Source organism: Tarenaya hassleriana, unplaced genomic scaffold, assembly GCF_000463585.1.
Source record: "Tarenaya hassleriana unplaced genomic scaffold, ASM46358v1 Cleome2, whole genome shotgun sequence".
In the NCBI taxonomy this organism is placed as follows: Eukaryota; Viridiplantae; Streptophyta; class Magnoliopsida; order Brassicales; family Cleomaceae; genus Tarenaya; species Tarenaya hassleriana.
Genome location: NW_010965372.1, coordinates 1,646,267 through 1,665,814, shown reverse-complemented (window position 1 = coordinate 1,665,814; position 19,548 = coordinate 1,646,267). Strand labels below are relative to the sequence as shown.

General features: G+C 39.6%; 4 protein-coding genes across 7 annotated transcripts; 3 read left to right on the top strand and 1 right to left on the bottom strand.

Moving 5' to 3' along the window:
- Window positions 1–787: 787 nt before the first annotated feature.
- LOC104811621 (protein suppressor of white apricot) lies at window positions 788–6,352 on the top strand. 4 transcript variants are annotated; one of them, XM_010538373.2, is made up of 5 exons: window positions 788–1,209; window positions 2,305–2,462; window positions 2,926–3,717; window positions 4,083–5,506; window positions 5,680–6,352. In XM_010538373.2, the coding sequence occupies exons 1-5, from the start codon at window positions 945–947 to the stop codon at window positions 5,681–5,683; spliced, it is 2,643 nt and encodes an 880-aa protein (XP_010536675.1). In that variant the 5' UTR covers window positions 788–944; the 3' UTR covers window positions 5,684–6,352. The 4 variants fall into 4 exon arrangements, with proteins under 4 accessions (XP_010536675.1, XP_010536674.1, XP_010536677.1 ...); XM_010538372.2 differs by having other exon boundaries at window positions 791–1,209; window positions 5,672–6,352; XM_010538375.1 differs by lacking the exon at window positions 788–1,209 and having other exon boundaries at window positions 2,369–2,688; window positions 5,672–6,352.
- Window positions 6,353–7,771: 1,419 nt separating this feature from the next.
- Window positions 7,772–9,451, top strand: LOC104811620 (mitogen-activated protein kinase kinase kinase 2-like). The gene has a single exon (XM_010538371.1). It carries the CDS (start codon window positions 8,067–8,069, stop codon window positions 9,399–9,401), a length of 1,335 nt encoding a protein of 444 aa, XP_010536673.1. The 5' UTR covers window positions 7,772–8,066; the 3' UTR covers window positions 9,402–9,451.
- Window positions 9,452–12,306: 2,855 nt separating this feature from the next.
- Window positions 12,307–16,801, top strand: LOC104811618 (imidazole glycerol phosphate synthase hisHF, chloroplastic). Its single transcript, XM_010538369.2, has 19 exons — window positions 12,307–12,536; window positions 12,622–12,704; window positions 12,820–12,914; window positions 13,309–13,412; window positions 13,545–13,714; window positions 13,818–13,932; window positions 14,043–14,098; window positions 14,185–14,223; window positions 14,327–14,425; window positions 14,535–14,597; window positions 14,705–14,767; window positions 14,866–14,948; window positions 15,081–15,189; window positions 15,298–15,351; window positions 15,601–15,688; window positions 15,905–15,942; window positions 16,052–16,157; window positions 16,277–16,443; window positions 16,566–16,801. Exons 1-19 carry the CDS (start codon window positions 12,356–12,358, stop codon window positions 16,623–16,625), a joined length of 1,773 nt encoding a protein of 590 aa, XP_010536671.1. The 5' UTR covers window positions 12,307–12,355; the 3' UTR covers window positions 16,626–16,801.
- Window positions 16,767–19,109, bottom strand: LOC104811619 (pentatricopeptide repeat-containing protein At1g71460, chloroplastic). Its single transcript, XM_010538370.1, has one exon. The coding sequence runs from the start codon at window positions 18,948–18,950 to the stop codon at window positions 16,920–16,922; it is 2,031 nt and encodes a 676-aa protein (XP_010536672.1). The 5' UTR covers window positions 18,951–19,109; the 3' UTR covers window positions 16,767–16,919.
- Between the last annotated feature and the right edge of the window lie 439 nt (window positions 19,110–19,548).

The following is a 19,548-nucleotide window of genomic DNA, read 5'->3' as shown; positions in this document are numbered from 1 at the left end:
TTGAGCGTTCAAGATTTGGGAGGGAATCGAAATTCGTGACTTACCAAGAGAGGAGAGTGGAGTTAGGGTTTATATATAGCGAGTAGAGTTGACGCGAGAAACGGGGTAATTAAAAAGGCGACGGAGGGCTTCAAGTGATCGAGCTTCTGTTTTTCTTTTTAATTCGTATTTTATCAATTGAATCTATTTATTTTATTCTGTGAGAAAAATAGGGGGTTTATTTTCTACTAAACGATGTAATATAGACATGCACATGCAATCATTAATTTTTTTTGTTTTACGTTGTTTACTGTACTTCCTATTATTTTGGTTGATTTTGATTTACACCCTCTTTCGTTACAGCGCATAACACTCCCATACAAATATCGAGTATTACTCAAATTTAATTAAACAATTTAAATCGTAAAAGAAGGATTAGTGGTAAAGTAATTAAGGATTTGGTTTATAAGTATATTCATGACCTACAGTACTGAATCAGATACGTGAACCATGAAAAATTGTAAGGAGAAGCAAAGGTGTGTGTATATATATATAATATGATAATACACATAAGCAAAATTGGACCTACATATCGCTTCTAATAGGCATTGACTTTAGCTTGAGTAACCCAGAAAAAATAATATATCAAAGACTAAAATGATTGACATGATATGATTGCTAGCCTTTCACACAAATTCCACCAAAAGGAACAGAGGAATGCAAGTCGTTTTTCCTTCAGAAAACAGCACGCGTTTTCCCTCTTTTCAGTGGTAAAGATCGAGAACCGGTAAAACGACGTCGGACTTGGCAATCATTCTTCTCCCCGTGTTCCTTCTTTTCTCCTCGTCGCCGTGCTGCTGAATTTCTCTTTGGTTATATCGCCCGAAACTTCCAGCTAGGATCGACAAACCCTAGCTCTTCTAAGCCCCTTCTGCTCGGAAAACCCACCGGCGTGAGAATCTTCGATGGATCTGGAGGTCTTTGGACGGCACGCTCTCCTTTTCGACGACGATTCCATGGCGGCGTTTGTCAACTCCTCGGCGGCGCTCGTCGATTGGAACGACCTCTTAATCGATCGCTACGATGTTCGTCACCTCCTCTCTTCTCTTCCGCCGCGTCCCAAACGCCGCCGCACGAACTCCGACGACCCTGACCTGGAATCGGAGCTCGAGCACGAGCGTTACCTTGATTTACCCGCGGGATCTCAATCACCGTCACAGGATCAAAACGGTAAGGACATAGTGATTTTGGTTTTGTATTTATTTTGGATAAGAAAAATTTGGCAAGGGAACGGTAGGACCTTGTGTTATCGCAGAGGCTTGAACTAGCGATATTAGAGATGATTTCTGATCGTTTATTGACTTCCATCTCGGAACGGTAGGACCTTGTGTTATCGAGTGTGTTCATCTTTGCGCGTGGCAAAGCTAAAACTAAGACGGATGAATATAACACTAAATTCCACATTTCCTTCGGTGTAAGAGCTATAAAGATGATTTCAAACTATGATATGGTGTTCAGAAATCATTAACTGCTCGGTGGACTCCTGATCATTTTCTTATGGACAGTATAAAAGATAGAAGAGAGATGAAATGTTCTCTTTTTTTCCTCTCTTCGTGGCAAATGCGATGGAATAGTCAGTCGCCTTTTACCAGGTCTGTGCTTCGGGAATTAGATTAGGTACTTGGGGTTGAAAATGAGTGCTGCAGGTGGTGTTTCATTAGACCTGGAGTGTAGTCATTTATAGTTAAAAGGTACTTGAACATCAGCCCCTGTTTAATCATTTCCCTACTCCATGTGACAGTTGGTGAATGCTTTTTTTTTTTTTTAAATTTCTTGATCAGGATTGATATAGCATCTAGTTTTTGAGGTAGGAATGTAACCGTGTGGTTGTTCCTCATAACCCCACAGTGGACAAGGCTAATTGCATGCAGATCTAAGTTATAAAATTGATGTTTGTTATCTCATCCTATTTTCGCAACTTATCTTAGACCCCTTACTAGGCTACTTAAAGGCAATACATCATGGAACTAAATAAAATATGGTTTACAGAGTCTACTCCTTTGTTGAATCCTCACCTGAGCACTGGTTTTGCTTCTGTTTCAGTTTTCTTTTCTTTCTTTTTTCTCATTACTTTCAAGTTTGTGGGAGATAATTTTTTTTCTTTTTCTTTTTGTACCAGTTTCATATGTCGTTAAGGCTTCGTAATCCTTTTCTATCTCCTTTCTCCATTTTATTGCGTCTAAGCTAACTCTCTTTTTCTGATGTTACTGATTATGGAATGATATCTAGAAAATTTATTTTATTGTTTACTTTTTTGTATACCAGATTTGAATGATGTTTCAGAACCTACAAATGCTGGTAGTTTCAATGCTGTCCCTTTCTCATATGGAACCACCAGTGAATCCAATGACCAGAAGAACGCTGATACAGAATCTGTGTTTCATCCGCCTTTCCCTGTACCTGAATCTTTACTATTTAACCTGGTAAGTTACTGTTCTGTTATCTTGTTACTTTTAGAAGAATGACGGTTTTGCTCACTTACTTGATGCGTGCACTGATGTGGCCATGTAAACATCTGGAAGGTGCATTTGTCATTCTAAGGGTTACCATGTCTAAGTTTCAGATGCTTGGAGCAGAGATGGAGTTGACCAAGGTTGCCATTCACAGGCACCTTGTTTCCTTTTGCTGCCATGACAAGGGGCGGTACAGGTGGGATTAGGATGATCGAAATTCGTGACTTACCAAGAACCTGATAAACTGAGAGCAAATTGGATGATATGTCTATGTTTAGTTCTGCAATTTATTTATGGTTATCCTTACCTTTGTGAGAGAGATTTTGATATACTCTTTTTCGTGTGCCTACAATAATATTTGTTTACAAGACCATCAAGGATTACGAGTTTTCACATTGCTAAGGGTTTGTACTTCTTTTCTCCTTTTTTTCAGCCTCTGACGGAGAAGTTACATCAGATAATCACTAGAACTGCGATGTTCGTAGGCAAACATGGTGGTCAATCTGAAATTGTTTTGAGAGTCAAACAAGGAGGCAACCCGACATTTGGGTTCTTGATGCCAGATCATCGCCTTCATCCCTACTTTAGGTATCTTGTTGAACATCAAGAGCTTTTAATGGGGAAGTCCTTTGAAGAAGACAAGAAAAATGAAGGTGGGCAGGTTAGTGGAGCCTTGTCATTACTTGGTTCCATTTATGGAACTGGTGAAGATGAAGATATTAAAGACGAGTCCGCCATGGACTCTAAAATAAATGAATCTGATGAAGGGGACAAGGATGTAAAGGCAGCTGTTTCTATTGGAACCGAAGGTTTGGAGGGAAAAACAAAGTTGGCAGCAGAAGGATATGCTGTCTCTAAGCATCATCTTCTGGTGAAGGATAAGGTATCCATAATAAAAGGAAACCCGTCCGTCAGTACAGTAAATATTGGAGACACAAATAAGACGAAAAAGGAAGATGATAGCCCAGAAAAGATTCCCACTTCTGCTGATAAATTGCAATCTTCTGTGGCGCAAACACAACCCAAGTTTGAACTACCAATTGTGGAGCCTCCAGCTGATATGAAAAGAGTGATTGATAAGATAGTAGAGTTCATCCTGAGGAATGGGAGAGAATTTGAGGCAATTCTTGCTGCACAGGATGTTAAATATGGGAGGTTCCCGTTCTTACTTCCAGCTAGCTTATATCATGCTTATTATCGTAAGGTTCTTCGAGAAGCTGAAGAGGTAATCCTATTACGAGCTTTTCATTTCTTTTTGCAGGTTTGATACTTCATAAGAACTTAGGACTGAAATAGATAAAATTATGAACACTGATAATTTCAAATAGATTTTGAAGTTTTTGTTGTAACTTTCAATATGGTCTTGACAATATTGCTGATGATGGTCGCTCTTTTTTTTCCCTGACTGCCTGTGTTAGAATGTGGCCGTAGATATTAAAGATGATTGAGAAACAGTGCACATAAAATTTGATTTGATTGTAAAGGTAATTCAATGGGTTTAAATTCTAGTTTTGGGCCCTTTTCATGTACTGAACCCTGTGATTTTCACCTGATGCTTATCATAACAATCTTGCTTCTTCTATTCTGCAGTCAAAATCATCTGGTGAAGGCAAAATCTCTGAAAAGCGGGACAAGAATCAAGACAAGAGGGCTGATATTGCAAAAGAAGAGGACAAACCAGCTGATGGGAGTGATTTACCCAATGATTTTGCAAAGAAAGAGAAATTTAAGATGGTTATAGGGAAGTCGAAGAAGGATGAACCCCCTAAGCCTGTCCAACCACAGATAGGCGTCACTATTGATGCAGATGCTGCTGCTGCGATTATTCAAGCTGCGAGAAGGGGCATCAAGAATCCCAATTTAGGGATTCTATCTAGCAATTCTTTGAACGAGACTTCTTCTCAAGGCCTTGGAAGCGACAGCAGCCAGCCCTCTAGTATGACCAAAAACATAGGTCAGATGAGTGGGCAGTCCTTTTGTGGTCCTGGCGCCAAATCTATTGCCAAAACAGCAGCCCTAGCAGCTGCTAATGAAGCTGATTCTTCTGAAGCAGGCTTGTCCAAGGAGCAGAAGCTGAAGGCAGAAAGATTAAAACGTGCAAAGATGTTCATGGCCATGTTGAAGAGCGGAGCCGAGCCGTCGAAAGCTGAACCAGCACGATGCTTATCCATAGAACCTCCAGACTCTGGTTTGTCTGGATCAGGTGCTAATGCCGTGGAATCTGCTGTTAGAGAAAGAGAAGGCAGCTCGGTTCCGTTTGAAGCTGAAAAGAAATGTCCTGACAATGATAACAATGAAAGAAGATCAAAGAGAAATTATCGTTCAAGGTCTCAGAGGGATGAGGATGATGAGAAAGACGAAGAAGATAAGAGTAGGGGGGAAGACACAGAAGAAATTCGGAATAATGAGAAGGATTCTAGTGGAAAGCGGCATTCAGACCACAGCCGAGATGGGCATAAGCATAAGAGACGACGTTCATCAAAGGACACACGCTCTCGGGATAAGCACAGACACGATACCTCAGATGATGAGCATCATAAGCGGTCCCGTCATAGACACAAGCACGGTAAGTCTTCTCGGAAGCATGAATTAGACGATTCTTCTGACAATGAGCATGGACAGAGACACAAATCAAGTAAGCATACGCATGCTGATTCATCTGACGACGAGCGTGAGCATCATCGGCGACACAGATCCAGCAGGCATAATAATAAGCATGGAGATTCTTCAGACGATGAGCATCGTCGCCAACGCAGATCCAGTAAGCATAATAAGCACAAGGATTCTTCCGACGACGAGCATCGGCACAAATCTAGTAGATGTAGAAAGAAAGAGAAGATAGCGGTGGATGAGGAGATTGTTTCAAAGTCGAAAGTGACGGATAACCGTGAAGACAGTTGCGAGTCGGGAAAACCAAACCACGAGCATAAAGGCCCTTTGTCAGGACAAAACGAAGCAACACAAGTGTCAGAGGAGCTGAGGGCCAAAATCCGTGCCATGTTGACTGGTACCTTGTAAGTTCCCTTTGGCATATTCTTTTCCCCAGGTTATGTAATAGAGTCAATAATTTGTTTATCCCAATTTTATCAGAATCTGGATTGATACGAGTTAGTAACGGTGTTGAGAAGATGCTGAAATGGCGAATTCCTTTTTCTTTTTCTTTTTTTGATTGAATAAAGATTTTCAGGTGAAAAGTGAGGAGAAAAATGGAGATTGTGTTCAGGAGAGTGAGAGGGCAAGCATAAAATAAAAGGTCACAGGAGGGGTGGCGCTTTGCGGAAAGGAAAGGCAGTGGAAATGGAATAAGGGGAGGGAGGCGGATGCTTGGAAGTGCGGGTGAAGTTTAAGTAAACGACCCCACCAACAACATCACTTGTTGAGACCGAAAGTGACGCCGTGGCACTTTTGGTGACGTAGGAATTATTTACCAACGGAACAAGGTACCCACTCTGTTTTTATATATTAAAAGAGAGAAAAAGGAAGAAGAAGAATGGGGGATGATGGGTGGAGGTTAGATTTGATTGGATTGGATTGGCATTTACTTGAAGCATAGCATACCCCCCTTAGTATCTGTGCGGACGTAGCTCTTCCGCCTTCTGACTCCTCCACCCTTAAAGGCTATATGACTTTCTTTTCTTTTCTTTTCTTTTTGGTTGCTTGGGTCTGTGATCCTTTCTCACACTTTTCAGCCTTCCTTTTTAGAAGTTGTTGTATCATTGGCGATTGCTTAGATGTTTTCTCCTTTTCTTCTTCTCTCTTTTGCCATTCCTTACTCTCCACGCTCAAGTTTTGGCTTATTTAGGATTCTTCAAGGGATGCTATTTGCTTGGGATAACTTCTGATCATCTTTTTCTTTTTAATTTCTGTCGGGATGAAATTTTTAAAATTTACAGTTTTTTTTTAAAAATTAAAAAAATGGGAATTGGAATCTTATCTTATTACGGCTTCTAACTTTTGAATGAGTTGAATGTAGATGTACATCTTAAATTGTGTAGTCACTCAATAATTAATTGATCAAATTAGCTTAACAACTATAATGGACTTTTAGATTTTGTTTGTGATGTCTCGATCACAGAAAAGGTTTACGCAATCAACCAGATACATGATTAGAATTTTCGTTCTTTCAGAATATTGTATTTTTCCATTTTCATTATAGCATAAGATCAATATGTGGGTTTCGGTAACCTTCCCCTTTTTTTTAAACCCGGAGGACCCAGTGGAAGGCCGTACATTTTAAACCCAACCACGGGGCAGGTGGGGTTTAGTAAACTGAAAAGTCACCCTTTTGAATGCAATACGAATTCAACTCACCGGAGACAATTCCCCGATGATCTTATCGTAAAACCCAAAGTCAGATTCAGATTCACCCTCGTGTCAAGACTTGACCACACGCCCAAAAAAAAAAACACAATGACGTTACGTAAGTGAAATACACGGAGTCGAGTTATGATGCAAAGTGCATGAATCCGCGTCCCCCCTCCGGCCACAAACTCAATTATTAAATTCCATATCCCCCTCTTTATTTAATTCGGTCCATAACCAAAACGACCCAATCCAACTGTATTCTCTAACCAAACATCATATAACATCCATTCTCTTTCTCAGTTCTTTACCGAATTTTAACTCAAAATATTGCATTTACACTATTAAAATCCATATCCCTCTTTTATATCAACTCTGTTTATATATCAATTTTCTATCTCACAAAATCTATCTATTTTTGTTTCCTTTTCTCACTATTCTTTTTTTTAATCTAAAAAAAATCTGTTCACACAAGCAGCTTGGGTCGCAATTAAAGAGGCATCAGAAAAAGGCATATTCCCATTTAAAACCACAGGCTTTACGGCCGCATTAACTTAATCCCTTTTAACGGTGGGTTAATCCCACGCTAACCTCCCCTCTGATCCCTCGTTCAGCACGTGCCTCTTGCCACGTGGCAATTCATCGGCTGTCGGCGGATCGAGCAACGGTGCCGTCCACCCTGGCATCCGCCGTCACAGCTGTTCTCATGCCACGTGGCTCGCGTAAAATCAGATAAATAAAATGTGGTGGAATTTTGTATGCTAAATAAAAAAATTATAGATTTTGATATTATTCGTTCATGTTGCATTATTAGTCTTCCACAATAATACTTACATAATTACTCTATTAAAAATTTATGTCTCTTATTTAGGTAAAATTCATTTTTTTAGATTTTCTTTTTATAGAATAACGTTTTGAATTTGAACTCAACGGCTGCGTTTTAAATAATAAAACATTAGTAATTAGAATAAAGTGAAGGATAAGGTAAAGTCCTCTGGCGCTTAATAATTGGAGAAGAGAAGAAAGTGTAAAGAATGTCGTCTCAGTTCAGACTTTGAATTAGGACACCAAAACCCCATTCCAAAGGTCAGATACATACACATATATGCATATATATGGGTATATGTGTACGTAAATACGCATACATATATAAAACGCTTAGGTCATTACAAGTCTTCACTTGAAACAATTCAAAAAAACTCTGAGATCTTACAACTCTTTGATTCCCCCTCTCCGATTCGTATAAACTCCTCCTCTGTTTCTGCTGCATCAATGGAGGAATGGACTAGAGGCCCAACCATCGGCCGCGGCTCCACCGCCGCCGTTTCTCTCGCCGTCTCGAGCTCCGGCAGACTCTTCGCCGTCCAATCCGTCGAGCTCTCTTCCTCGGCGATCTTACAGAGAGAACAATCCCTCTTGTCCGAATTGAGCTCTCCCCACATAGTCGAGTTCATAGGCTCTGTCTCAACGCGCGAGAACGACAGATTGCTCTACAATATTGTTATGGAATACCTCTCTGGAGGAACTCTTCAAGATCTGATCAAGAAACATGGTGGGAAGTTGTCGGAGCCGGCGATCAGATCCTACACGCGTCAGATTCTGAAGGGCTTGAGCTATCTTCACGGGAAAGGGATCGTTCACTGCGACGTGAAGAGTCAGAATGTGTTGATAGGCGAAAACGCTGCCGTGGCGAAGATTGCCGATCTGGGTTGCGCGAATACGGTGGAGCACGGCGGTGCCACATCGGATTTCTCCGGTACGCCGGCGTTTATGGCGCCGGAGGTGGCTCGTGGTGAAGAGCAGGGGTTTGCGGCTGATGTGTGGGCGTTGGGTTGCACAGTGATCGAGATGGCGACCGGTTCGAGCCCCTGGCCGGAGCTGGACGACGTTGTGGCTGCAATGTACAAGATCGGGTTTTCCGGAGAGTCGCCGGAGATTCCGGGAGGGTTGTCGGAGAAAGCTAAGGACTTTTTGAGGAATTGTCTGAGGAGAGAATCGAAAGAGAGATGGACGGTTCAAGAATTGCTGCAACACCCGTTTCTCGATGAACAAGACGAATCTCGTAACACGATGAGTTCTTCCTCTCCTAGCACTGTGTTGGACCAAGATTTCTGGGATTCGTACGAAACATCCAAAAGTCAATTGGTTCAGACAGAAAACGAGGACCCTTTTGCAGATCATACGAGTTCTTGGGGTTCCCCCGCTGACCAGATCAAGAAACTCGCCGGAGATGGATTTTCCGGCGTGCCTGACTGGGATTCCGATGAAGACGACTGGATTCAAGTGAGAAACGAAGAAATCGGAGAAACCCAGAAACGTAACGACGAGGAGAACGAGATTGGAGACGAGGAAACGCCATGGGAGACAGTGGAAGAAGCTGAGAGTTGGATTTCAGATCAAGACAGTGTGTTCTTTGATCATTTTTCTGACAATAACAACATGAGTTACCGCTCCACTGTCGCAATAGATGTAATTATATCTGATTGCGATAACGTCGGCCATGTTTTTGTATCACCAAACATAGATTTCCGGAGAAATAATAAAAAAAAAATATTTGTTTCCCAATTCCATCCTTTACTCCATATTAGCATATCCCAATTTGTTTGAACTGTTAAATCGGTTTGGACTAATAACCGATTGAATAATTTAAAAAAAGGTTAAGAGAGAGTTCAGATAACTTATAGAATATATAGAAATGAATTTACAAAATGTATATAGTTTAACTCATTAAAAATGTGGGTGTAAAGTGGAGTTATGTTGAATTATTATTATTATTAAAAATTGGCTATCTAATTCAAGGAACTTATAGAGATTATGTGATTATGTCACGGTGAAGAGAACTTAAACAAGCAGCCTAAATAATTTGACAGTTGGAAATTTGGAATGGTCGTATTATTTAATTAATTAATTAATTATTATTATTATTTTATTTTTTATTTTTTATTTTTTATTTCGAAGTGTGGACGCATGAGACTTTTTTCGAGGTTCATTTATTAGACCCAAAGTCGGCGTTTACTTTGTCAGATTCGGCAGTGCACCAATTTCATTCACATCACGTCACAGCTTCCTATGATCTCATACGCTCTCGTTTGTGTATTTATTATCAAGTAATTTTCATCTATCAATTAAAAATGTTTCATATATATTTTTAAAAAGTCCAAATCAATACGTGTATATATAGCAATATGAACATTGAACATTATAATATTATGTAATTTTTTTTATTTGAAATACTGACCGTAGTTTAAGGTATATACGTGTGTCAAACAACGTATAATATTAACAATATTTTTTTTTATAACGAATGAAATCTTACGTGGTTGAAATTTATACAATAGAAAAACAGCGAGTACTTTTAGATTTAAATTAAAGTCTACCGACTTTGGTATTTGATTATTGACATTACTTTAGGGGTCATAAGACAAATCAAAACAAGATATTCATTCACAAGTTCAATAGAACCGCCATTGCACCAAAACACTAATTCAATTTAAATGGTGGGTTTTCTAATAAGTTTCTATACCTATATTTATTATAAAGTGTAACGGTAGGAATTTCGTTTTTTTTTTTTAAATAAAAAAGTCTTCATTTTCAAGTAATTTTTCTTTGTATTTGTTTGGCCTTTTTCATTCTATTACCTAACCCTAATGATATATATCTCAACGCCGTACTATTGGGTACCCTTTCTAGAAATTGGATGAAGATTCCAACCTTTTGTTTAGGTAATTATCCAAAGAGAAGGAGAGAGAGAAATACCATAAGCTCAATAATACTGATTTATAAAAGTGGTAAATACCAATAAAATTTTAAAATTTATAAAATGGTAAAAAAACTAATTTCTAAATTTTTATGTGATAAATTTATTTCTAAACTTACAAAATATGTTTATTAACTGATACAAAAAGACGACGTTGATCCATAAATCCGTTTGGAAATTATAATAACATATTTAGCAAATTTGAGAATAAATTTATTTTACAAATTCAAAAATTTTAATGCATGAATTTACCCTAAATTTTATAATAAAAAAAAAATATTATTTTTTCATTTTTAACATATTATCTGAATTTTTTCGATCATATTCTAATTTTAAAAAAATGATACGGGGTATTAAACCGATTTCGATCTGAGCCAACCGATTCAAGTTTAGATAGATAGAATTGAGATATCCACCGTGATGGTGGTGATGACTCCATGTTGATGTCAAGAGCGCATAATGTAAGAGAGCCAAACAAACAACTCAATTTATTTTGACCCATTGAAAAAAAAAATCTTTTAATTGGTTCAATGCCCAACTTGACATTCTAAACACAAACAGTTGGGGGGGGTTGACTTTGAGAAAGTGGAAGTCTTTGTTGGATCTCCTCTAATTATAATTTATAATTTATAATTTATAATTATAAAAAACTTCATTCACCCTTTTCCTTTTGGACCATCTCTCATGCCTTCCCACTAGTTCTTCGTAGTAGGTGTCTCACACCCACCTTATCCATATTCCAATCTATTTTTTAATCACCAAATTAATAAAAATAATTAGTATTGTACCAAAAAAAAAAAAAATACTTAATGGGTCTGTTTATGCAATAGTTTAATGCCATGCTTTTCATACATAGTTTAAGTATATCTAGTTAGTTCCTAATGATAGCGATATGTTTGGTAGTTTTTTGCTCAAACCTACAATGACTTTTCAGACACCTCATCGTCATTTCACCCATTTTTTTTTTAATCAAGGTCGACCCATGGGGTTTGAACTTGGGTGGGAAGCAGCATTTTGTGCTGTTCATCCATTGTTTAATAATGTTTACAATGTAATTAATCCGATGATATTCGAAACTATTTACATATGTCATTTAGTTAAACATGGATCCATGATCATTTTTCATCTAAACAACCATAAGACTTTTTTTTATTTATAAAAATTTTTCTCTTACTTCCTCTCTATGAGTTTGCATTCCCAAAAGAGAGGCATATATCTCTCTCTGGTTGGTTGTATATCCGGAAATTTTAAAATATTGGAATTTGAAATTAAATATTTTGAAAAGTTTTACCCAAATTTAAACTTTAAAAATTCAGATATCTGCAGAATATTCGAATATATGTGGTATCCAAATACGAATAAATTCTACGAAATGATAATTTTGCCAAAAAAAAAAAAAGTAAATAAGTCTTAGTTAGGGTTGGTGGCAAATTCGTAAATAAATCTAAAAAATCTGAATCCTTAATTTCTATTTTTTTTATTTTTATCATTTAATGATTTAGATATCTAAAAAAAAAACTTGCCCACACGCATCTTGCTCTTAGGTGAGATGTACATGTTCTTTTTCAAGCCATATCTTTCGATTATCCGAGAGAGCCGGAGACTCTGGGGGGGCCAGAAGTTTATTGGGCTTTAATTGGTCCGGGCCCATTTTCACTGACAACCCATCATTAACAGATCTCCAACCCTCTTTTTCTGTCAGAGAGTCTACGTAAACGACGCCGTTTCGTTGCACTCACAAAAGTGTCCCTCCCTTTTGTCCGTTGACAGAAATCGAAGCTGTTCTTCGCAGCGAGTTTCTGTCATGGATGCTATGGCGGCGCCAGTTTCTTCCCCTATCTTTCCGACACAGAACCTGCCGTCTTCGTTTCCCGCTACTTCCCCGTCGTCTCTGATCTTTCGAAGGAAGAATCTTGGAAGGAATAATCTCAAATTCAAATCTTTGAGAAGCCTCTCTGTTCGCGCTTCCTCTACTCCCGATTCTGGTAATTCCCCTATCAGTTCTTCGGATTTTTTATTCACGGTTTCTCAATTTTGTATTGTTTTTCTGAAAATGTTCCCGGTGAGCAGTTGTGACTCTGCTTGACTATGGAGCTGGGAATGTCCGAAGCGTCCGTAACGCCCTTCGCCATCTCGGTTTCAGCATCAAAGACGTAGGCCTCGAATCCAAGTTTCTCTCATTTTCCGTTTCGATTCTTACGAAATGTGGAGGTTTTATCGGATTTGCGTTTGATGATTTTGGTATCTTTGGGAAACTTTGAATGTTAGGTTCAAACGCCGGAAGACATTCTGAATGCCGATCGCCTTATATTTCCCGGTGTTGGGGCGTTTGCACCTGCCATGGATGTGCTTAACAAGACCGGGTATGCAAGCCGTTTGATTGTGTTAAACCTGTACATATATACTTTTCATGCCGTGATTCTGGTTAGGGATTTGTATCTTTTCCCCTTTGTTTTAGCAGTGATTGATCAACTTGAGTAGTTTTCTTGCTACCTTTGAACGTATAATGTTGATTCAAGTAAAGAGAAACTCTTTGAAACCGCTGGCTATGCCACCGTTAATCAATCGATTATTCAAAGTAAGAACTATCAGATGTTGATGCGGGTTAGTCTTTTGCCCGAGGCATTTGTCAATGTCGATCTATGGTTAAAAAGCTGAGGTTGGTAGGGTTAAGGTCTTAAAAAATGATTGTTGGTTCCTCGAAAACTCCTGTTAATGGAATTCTGTGTAATGGTCCAATGTCGTCCATCTTGGCAGGATGGCGGAAGCCTTGTGCAAATATATCGACGATGACCGTCCATTTTTAGGAATATGTCTTGGGCTACAACTACTTTTTGAGTCTAGTGAGGAGAATGGACCAGGTTAGTATGATTCCCCCCTTCATTTCATGTGTTCTGTGGCCTTTCCTTCGATCCTATCAATATGTACAATTTTCTATTTATAATTTACTGTCTTTTTCCATATTAACATTATGTGCTGTTTCGTTATCTCAGTTAAAGGTCTTGGCTTGATACCGGGAATAGTTGGACGTTTTGATTCTTCGAAAGGTATCACAGTTCCCCACATTGGCTGGAATGCTTTGCAACTGGGGAAGGATTCAGACATTTTGGATGAAGTTGGAAATCGTCACGTATATTTTGTCCACTCGTATCGGGCCATCCCGGTATGCTTATAGAGAGCATCTTTTCTTGTGCCATTTTTGCATCCAAGCTACAGTTTTTCTGTTTCTGCATGCAGCTTATGATTGGATTTTGTGAATGTGATAGTCAAATGACAACAAGGAATGGATTTCATCTACCTGCAATTATGGTGAAACCTTTATATCCTCCATCAGAAGGGGAAATGTCCATGCAGTGCAGTTCCATCCAGAAAAAAGTGGAGGTAGGACATTTTCTTCTTATCGCTCCATCTTTAACATCTACATTAGTTATCCCAAATTTATATTCACATTTCACATTACAACTATTGATTTGGAATCTGGAACTTTTCAGAGGTTGGCCTCTCTGTTTTGAGAAGGTTCTTGCATCCAAAATCATCTGTGGCAAAGGTAGCTTTCTTTCCAACCACACATGTACTGTTTGAGTTTCCTGATTACAATTACCTCTAATAACATTCATATTCTCCTGAAGACAGAAGCCAAAGGAAGGGAAGGCTTCAAAACTTGCAAAGAGGGTAATAAATTTGTGCCAACATCATCACAAGTGTTTTCCCCTGTCACTGTTACATTTAGATAAATGATGCAGAGTTTTGCTTATGATTACTGCTTTTTCCTCAGGTGATTGCTTGTCTTGATGTGAGGACAAATGATAAAGGAGATCTTGTTGTAACCAAAGGGGACCAATATGATGTGAGAGAACAATCCGATGAAAATGAGGTCTGTTGAAATATTTGGATTACTTTCAAGTTTTGGGTGTGTTTGTGTTCTGAATGCAACTGTTGATACGAACCCTCGCCTATGACACTTGTTAACCAAACTTCTGCAGGTTAGAAACCTTGGCAAACCAGTGGACTTGGCTGGGCAGTATTACAAAGATGGGGCCGATGAGGTATGCTTTGACAGTGTCTTTTCCCTTTATGATATCCTGCTAATAGTTGCAATTCTCTCTTGTTAAGATTTGTTTTTCACTTCTTTCCAATTTTTTCGGGTTTTCAGATTAGCTTCTTAAACATAACTGGGTTCCGCGATTTCCCTCTAGGGGATATGCCAATGCTGCAGGTATGTGGTTTTGCAATTCTACGGTTCATCAGGTGCTTATGGATTGTTTCTTTCCTTATGTATTAGTTCCTTTTCACATCACTCTGTATGCTTTATAGGTGTTGAGGTACACGTCAGAGAACGTTTTTGTGCCACTAACGGTTGGAGGTGGTATTAGAGACTTTACAGATGCTAACGGAAGGTACCTTATGGAGACTTTTCTTTCCAGATTGTTTGTATAGATTTGTTTATATAGACTGCCTGGCTCCAATGCATATGGAAGCTCTGTGATTCTGTATCACCACATGATAAATAAACCTAAGTTTCTTTGCAGGTATTATTCAAGTTTGGAAGTTGCTGCCGAATATTTCAGGTCTGGTGCTGATAAGATCTCCATTGGAAGTGATGCTGTCTATGCTGCAGAAGAATATCTGAAATCGAGGGTAGGCTTTTATTCACCCGTTTTCCCCTTTTTTGTTCCATCAAGTCAAGGCAGTGTAATGTTACAGGCCAATGTTCATGTTAATCTTTTTTCCTCTTTTTTCTTGTAGGTAAAAACAGGAAAGAGTAGTCTAGAGCAGATATCTAGAGTTTATGGAAACCAGGTAATTTATTGTTTCTATTCCAAAAACATAGACCTTCTCTTGACGTAAGCACCATTGTAGCTTGCTTTGGACAATGGTCATACTTCATAGTAACAGTGTCACAGATGTAATAAACAGCAGATGTTTAGATTCTTGTTTGTGATGTAGTCTGTCTGATCACCACTTGGACTTATATCATCTAACAATAATTTTTATATGTGAACAGAAAATCGACTTTTCGTGTAACTGCTCTAGTTTTGTACTTGACAGGCTGTGGTTGTAAGTATTGATCCACGTAGAGTTTACGTCAGCAATCCTGATGATGTGCCATACAAGGTCACACGAGTAGCTAACCTAGGTATATCAGTCTTCTCTTTCATTGCTTTATGTTTTTATTCTCTAAAACTAAATACTGTTGGCCAGTAAGACAATCAGATGTGAGCTTGATTATGCCCGGAAATCCATGAAAAAGTATCCTTTTTTGTATTAGATGTAGAATTCATTCACCACAAAAGGGATATATCCCATAAATCTGTGACACCATTACTGACCTTGTTGCTTTTTCTGGTTTTAGGCCCAAATGGAGAAGAATATGCCTGGTACCAGTGCACGGTAAACTCTAGCCGACCCTTTAAAAGCATTATGTTAATGCTGAATTGGCTCCTTTACAGGATTCTGGTTTTCTTCATCTGAATGAGTGAGGTCTATTGGATTTGAAAAGGTCAAGGGAGGACGAGAAGGTCGGCCTATCGGAGCTTATGAGCTTGCAAAAGCAGTTGAAGAATTGGGTGCTGGTGAAATACTACTAAACTGCATAGACTGTGATGGTATATATATGTACACTTCACTCCACTGTCTTAAAAAATCCTCTCCTTTTATGTATTTCCCTGTCTCATTCTAAGAAATTATAACAGTATAATCACCTTTATCTCGACGGGTATTTCAGGGCAGGGAAAAGGATTTGACGTAGACTTAGTAAAGCTTATATCGGATTCAGTAAGCATCCCGGTTATTGCAAGCAGTGGAGCGGGCGTTGTGGAACACTTCTCTGAGGTATTCGACGAGACAAATGCATCTGCTGCCCTTGCTGCTGGCATTTTCCACCGGAAAGAGGTGAAAAAACAAAAAAAAGCTTTCTCCCTTTTCAACCATCTCATCTTTAAGAGCTGAAACCAGTTTCATTCTCTGGAGATATCATTGTCTCGATAGATTTCCTTATACCGATTTTTTTTTAGGTACCGATCCGGTCGGTGAAAGAGCACTTGCAGAAGGAGGGCATAGAGGTTCGGATCTGAGAGTCCTCCATCCGGACAAGCTTAATCTGCTTGTCTCCCTCCTGTTGTATTCTTCTGAAACCATGATTGAAGATTCTCCATTCTTTTTTCTTTCACAGGCAATTTCTTATGTTGAATTATAAGATATTTCATTATCAAGGATGCGAGGGAAATTACTAATTGTTCATGTGCGTTTACATTCTGAGCAGATAACGTAAGTTTCAAATGTATCTTTACTGAGTGGATCAGTATCCTATCAACACAAAGTAGTAATTGCAGACAAAACAGGAGATGCAATACGAGAATGTTTAGACATTAGGTGTTCATCATTGCAAGTCTTTGTGCTTCTTCAACGCGACCAAACCGATTGAGAAGTTCAACAACAACCGAGTATTGTTCCTTTGATGGCTGTAAACCATACTTTTGGAGCATCAAACTGAGGAAGCGAAGAGCTTCATCCACGAACCCAGCTTGGCAGCAAATAGATAAAACTGTTGTGAATGTGAATGCATTTGGAGTGAAGCCTTCAGACATCATCTTCTGGAAAAGGTTTATCCCATCCCTGAACTGTCCATTCCATCCATATGCCTCAACAATGGCGGTCCATGTCATGGAACCCTTCACAGGGACCGCACCGAAAGCAAAGCTTGCGCTTTTTAAATCTCCACACAGTCCATACAACTTGATGATTCTGGCAGAAACAAATGGGATGGATTCAAAATCCTTTTTCAGGATCTGTCCATGAATCTCCTTCCCCAGCTTTAGAACTTTGAGTTCACTGCATACAGTCAAAACCCTAGCCATTGCAACAGAATCCGGCCTATGTTTTGAAAGCTGCATCGATCTGAACACCTCAAGCCCTGCACTTAAATGACCGTTTTCCACATAGGAATCGATCATTGCAGTCCAAACCTTTACATTCCTCTGTTCCAGCCCGTTAAACAGTCTAACCGGATAATCTAGAACACCGCATTTTGAGTACATCACCATCAGGGAAGTCACTACAGATACATTTGGCAAGAACAGCTTCTTTAAAGCGTAAGCGTGGATCTCCTTTCCCTGTTTCAGAGCCTTCAGCTCTGCACAAACTGGAAGAACGGTAGCAATGGTGACGACGTCTGGCCTGAAGCCTTCTTGTTGCATCCAGACAACTGACCTCAAAGCTTGATCAAGTCTTCCATTTGATGCGTACCCAGACATCAAAGCTGTCCAAGAAATGGCATTTCTCTGTTTGGATCCGTAGAAAACCCGTCTTGCAGACACCATATCCCCGCACTTGCAGTAGAAATCAATAAGACCCGCATGAATAAACGGCTGTTCCATGTAACTTCTAAATTTCAATGCGTGAGCATGCACCTCCTTCCCCAGTTTCTGTGCCTCAATATTCCCCAGTACCGGAAGAATCATCGTGATTACAGCTGAATTTGGATAAATTCCCTCTTCCCTTACCATCCTCCTGAAAAACTCCAAAGCTTCCCGTTGCCTTTTGTTGTGAGAAAACCCAGCAATCATTGCTCCCCACACCACTATATCTCTCTCTTTAACTTCATCAAAGACCTTACGAGCGAGCCTCACTTTGCCGCATTTGAAGTACAGATCAATGAGACAAGTCTTAAGGAAGGAACTTTCAAGTAACCCGTTCTTGATGACAAGAGCATGCGTCTTTAGTCCCTGTCTCAACGCAGATGCACCAGCGAAACTCTTGAACACGTTAGAGAAAGTGTAAACGTTCAAATCAATCCCAAGTTCTCTCATTTCGGTAAATGTAGATAGCACATCGTTATACCGCCTCTTCCCCGATATCACAGTTCCCCTGAGCAGAGCGTTCCAGGAATAGACACTCGAGCTAGTACTTTCGACGAACACCTTCTGGGCGTCCTCCAAGGACCCACAGGCAGTGTACATGTGAACGAGTTTTGTCCGAAGGAAGTCATTTCTCTCGAGCCCATTGATGCGGATATGAACGTGGACTTGCTTTCCGTGTGGAAGCGACTTGCGGCGGACGCAAGCGGCGATAAGGGCGGAGAAGGTGGTGGCATTGACTGGGATTCCCCTGTGATCCAAGTAGTCGAGGATCGTGAGCGCGTCTTCGAGCTTGTTCTGTCTGGCGAATCTCTGGATGTCTCTGTAGATTCTGTGTGGGTTCTTGGAGTGGAGCGGGAGAGAGGAAGGGAATGCGTCTCTCTCTCTGAAAGGTTTAGGCTTTTTGGCGGGGAACCTGGAAGGACCTCTGGTAGGTCTCTCCGGAGGAGGAAGACGACTACGAATATGAGCGCCGTGGGTGAGACTCGTCGACGCCGGAAGCGGCCGGAGATCGTGGCATCCCAGAGGCGACACAACTTCCATAGCGGCACCTCAACTGTCGTAGTAGATTTTTTGGCCGAGATTGTTTTCTAAGATTGTTTAAATTTATTTAAAAGAGGGAAGAGGTATCACACGCGCCTGAGTCTTAGCAATTTGGCGAATGGCGGAAAATCGAGCGATCTGGTGGGTTATAGCCCAGGGATTTTAGGGCGGTGGATTTCACGCGCTATAGCTGCGTGTGTGATATCCTCCGTAAAGTAATAATCGGATTTTATTTTATTGGATTGAGCTCCCAGAAACCAAGCCCAAAATGGCTGCATTGTATTTTTTAAAAACCGTATAATTTTGTAAAACAAAGGCCACATAATTTTTTCAAGCTTAAAACTCCTAAAAAAAACTTCGAACTTCCAAAAAAAAATATACAAATAAACCTTCAATTTACAAAGTTATCATTCAAACCCCAAACTTACAACATGTATCTGATAAAATCTCAAATTTGCAAATTGTTGCTCTAACAATTCGTTGACTTGTTTGACTACAATTTTAGGCGATCGAAAATCCATGTTGATCCGAAAAGTTGATGTCAGCATATATACGTACCAATTTTAACTGAATAAATCTTCAATCTGATTATATTCTG

Bases quoted from the DNA above. Each gene is read 5' to 3' on its own strand.
- LOC104811621 (XM_010538372.2), top strand. From the start codon at position 945: ATGGATCTGGAGGTCTTTGGACGGCACGCTCTCCTTTTCGACGACGAT. The intron at 1,210-2,304 runs GTAAGGACATAG...TTTGTATACCAG, and splicing joins ACCGTCACAGGATCAAAACG to ATTTGAATGATGTTTCAGAA. The intron at 2,463-2,925 runs GTAAGTTACTGT...CCTTTTTTTCAG, and splicing joins AATCTTTACTATTTAACCTG to CCTCTGACGGAGAAGTTACA.
- LOC104811620 (XM_010538371.1), top strand. From the start codon at position 8,067: ATGGAGGAATGGACTAGAGGCCCAACCATCGGCCGCGGCTCCACCGCC.
- LOC104811618 (XM_010538369.2), top strand. From the start codon at position 12,356: ATGGATGCTATGGCGGCGCCAGTTTCTTCCCCTATCTTTCCGACACAG. The intron at 14,224-14,326 runs GTAATAAATTTG...CTTTTTCCTCAG, and splicing joins CTTCAAAACTTGCAAAGAGG to GTGATTGCTTGTCTTGATGT. The intron at 14,598-14,704 runs GTATGCTTTGAC...TCGGGTTTTCAG, and splicing joins ACAAAGATGGGGCCGATGAG to ATTAGCTTCTTAAACATAAC.
- LOC104811619 (XM_010538370.1), bottom strand. From the start codon at position 18,950: ATGGAAGTTGTGTCGCCTCTGGGATGCCACGATCTCCGGCCGCTTCCG.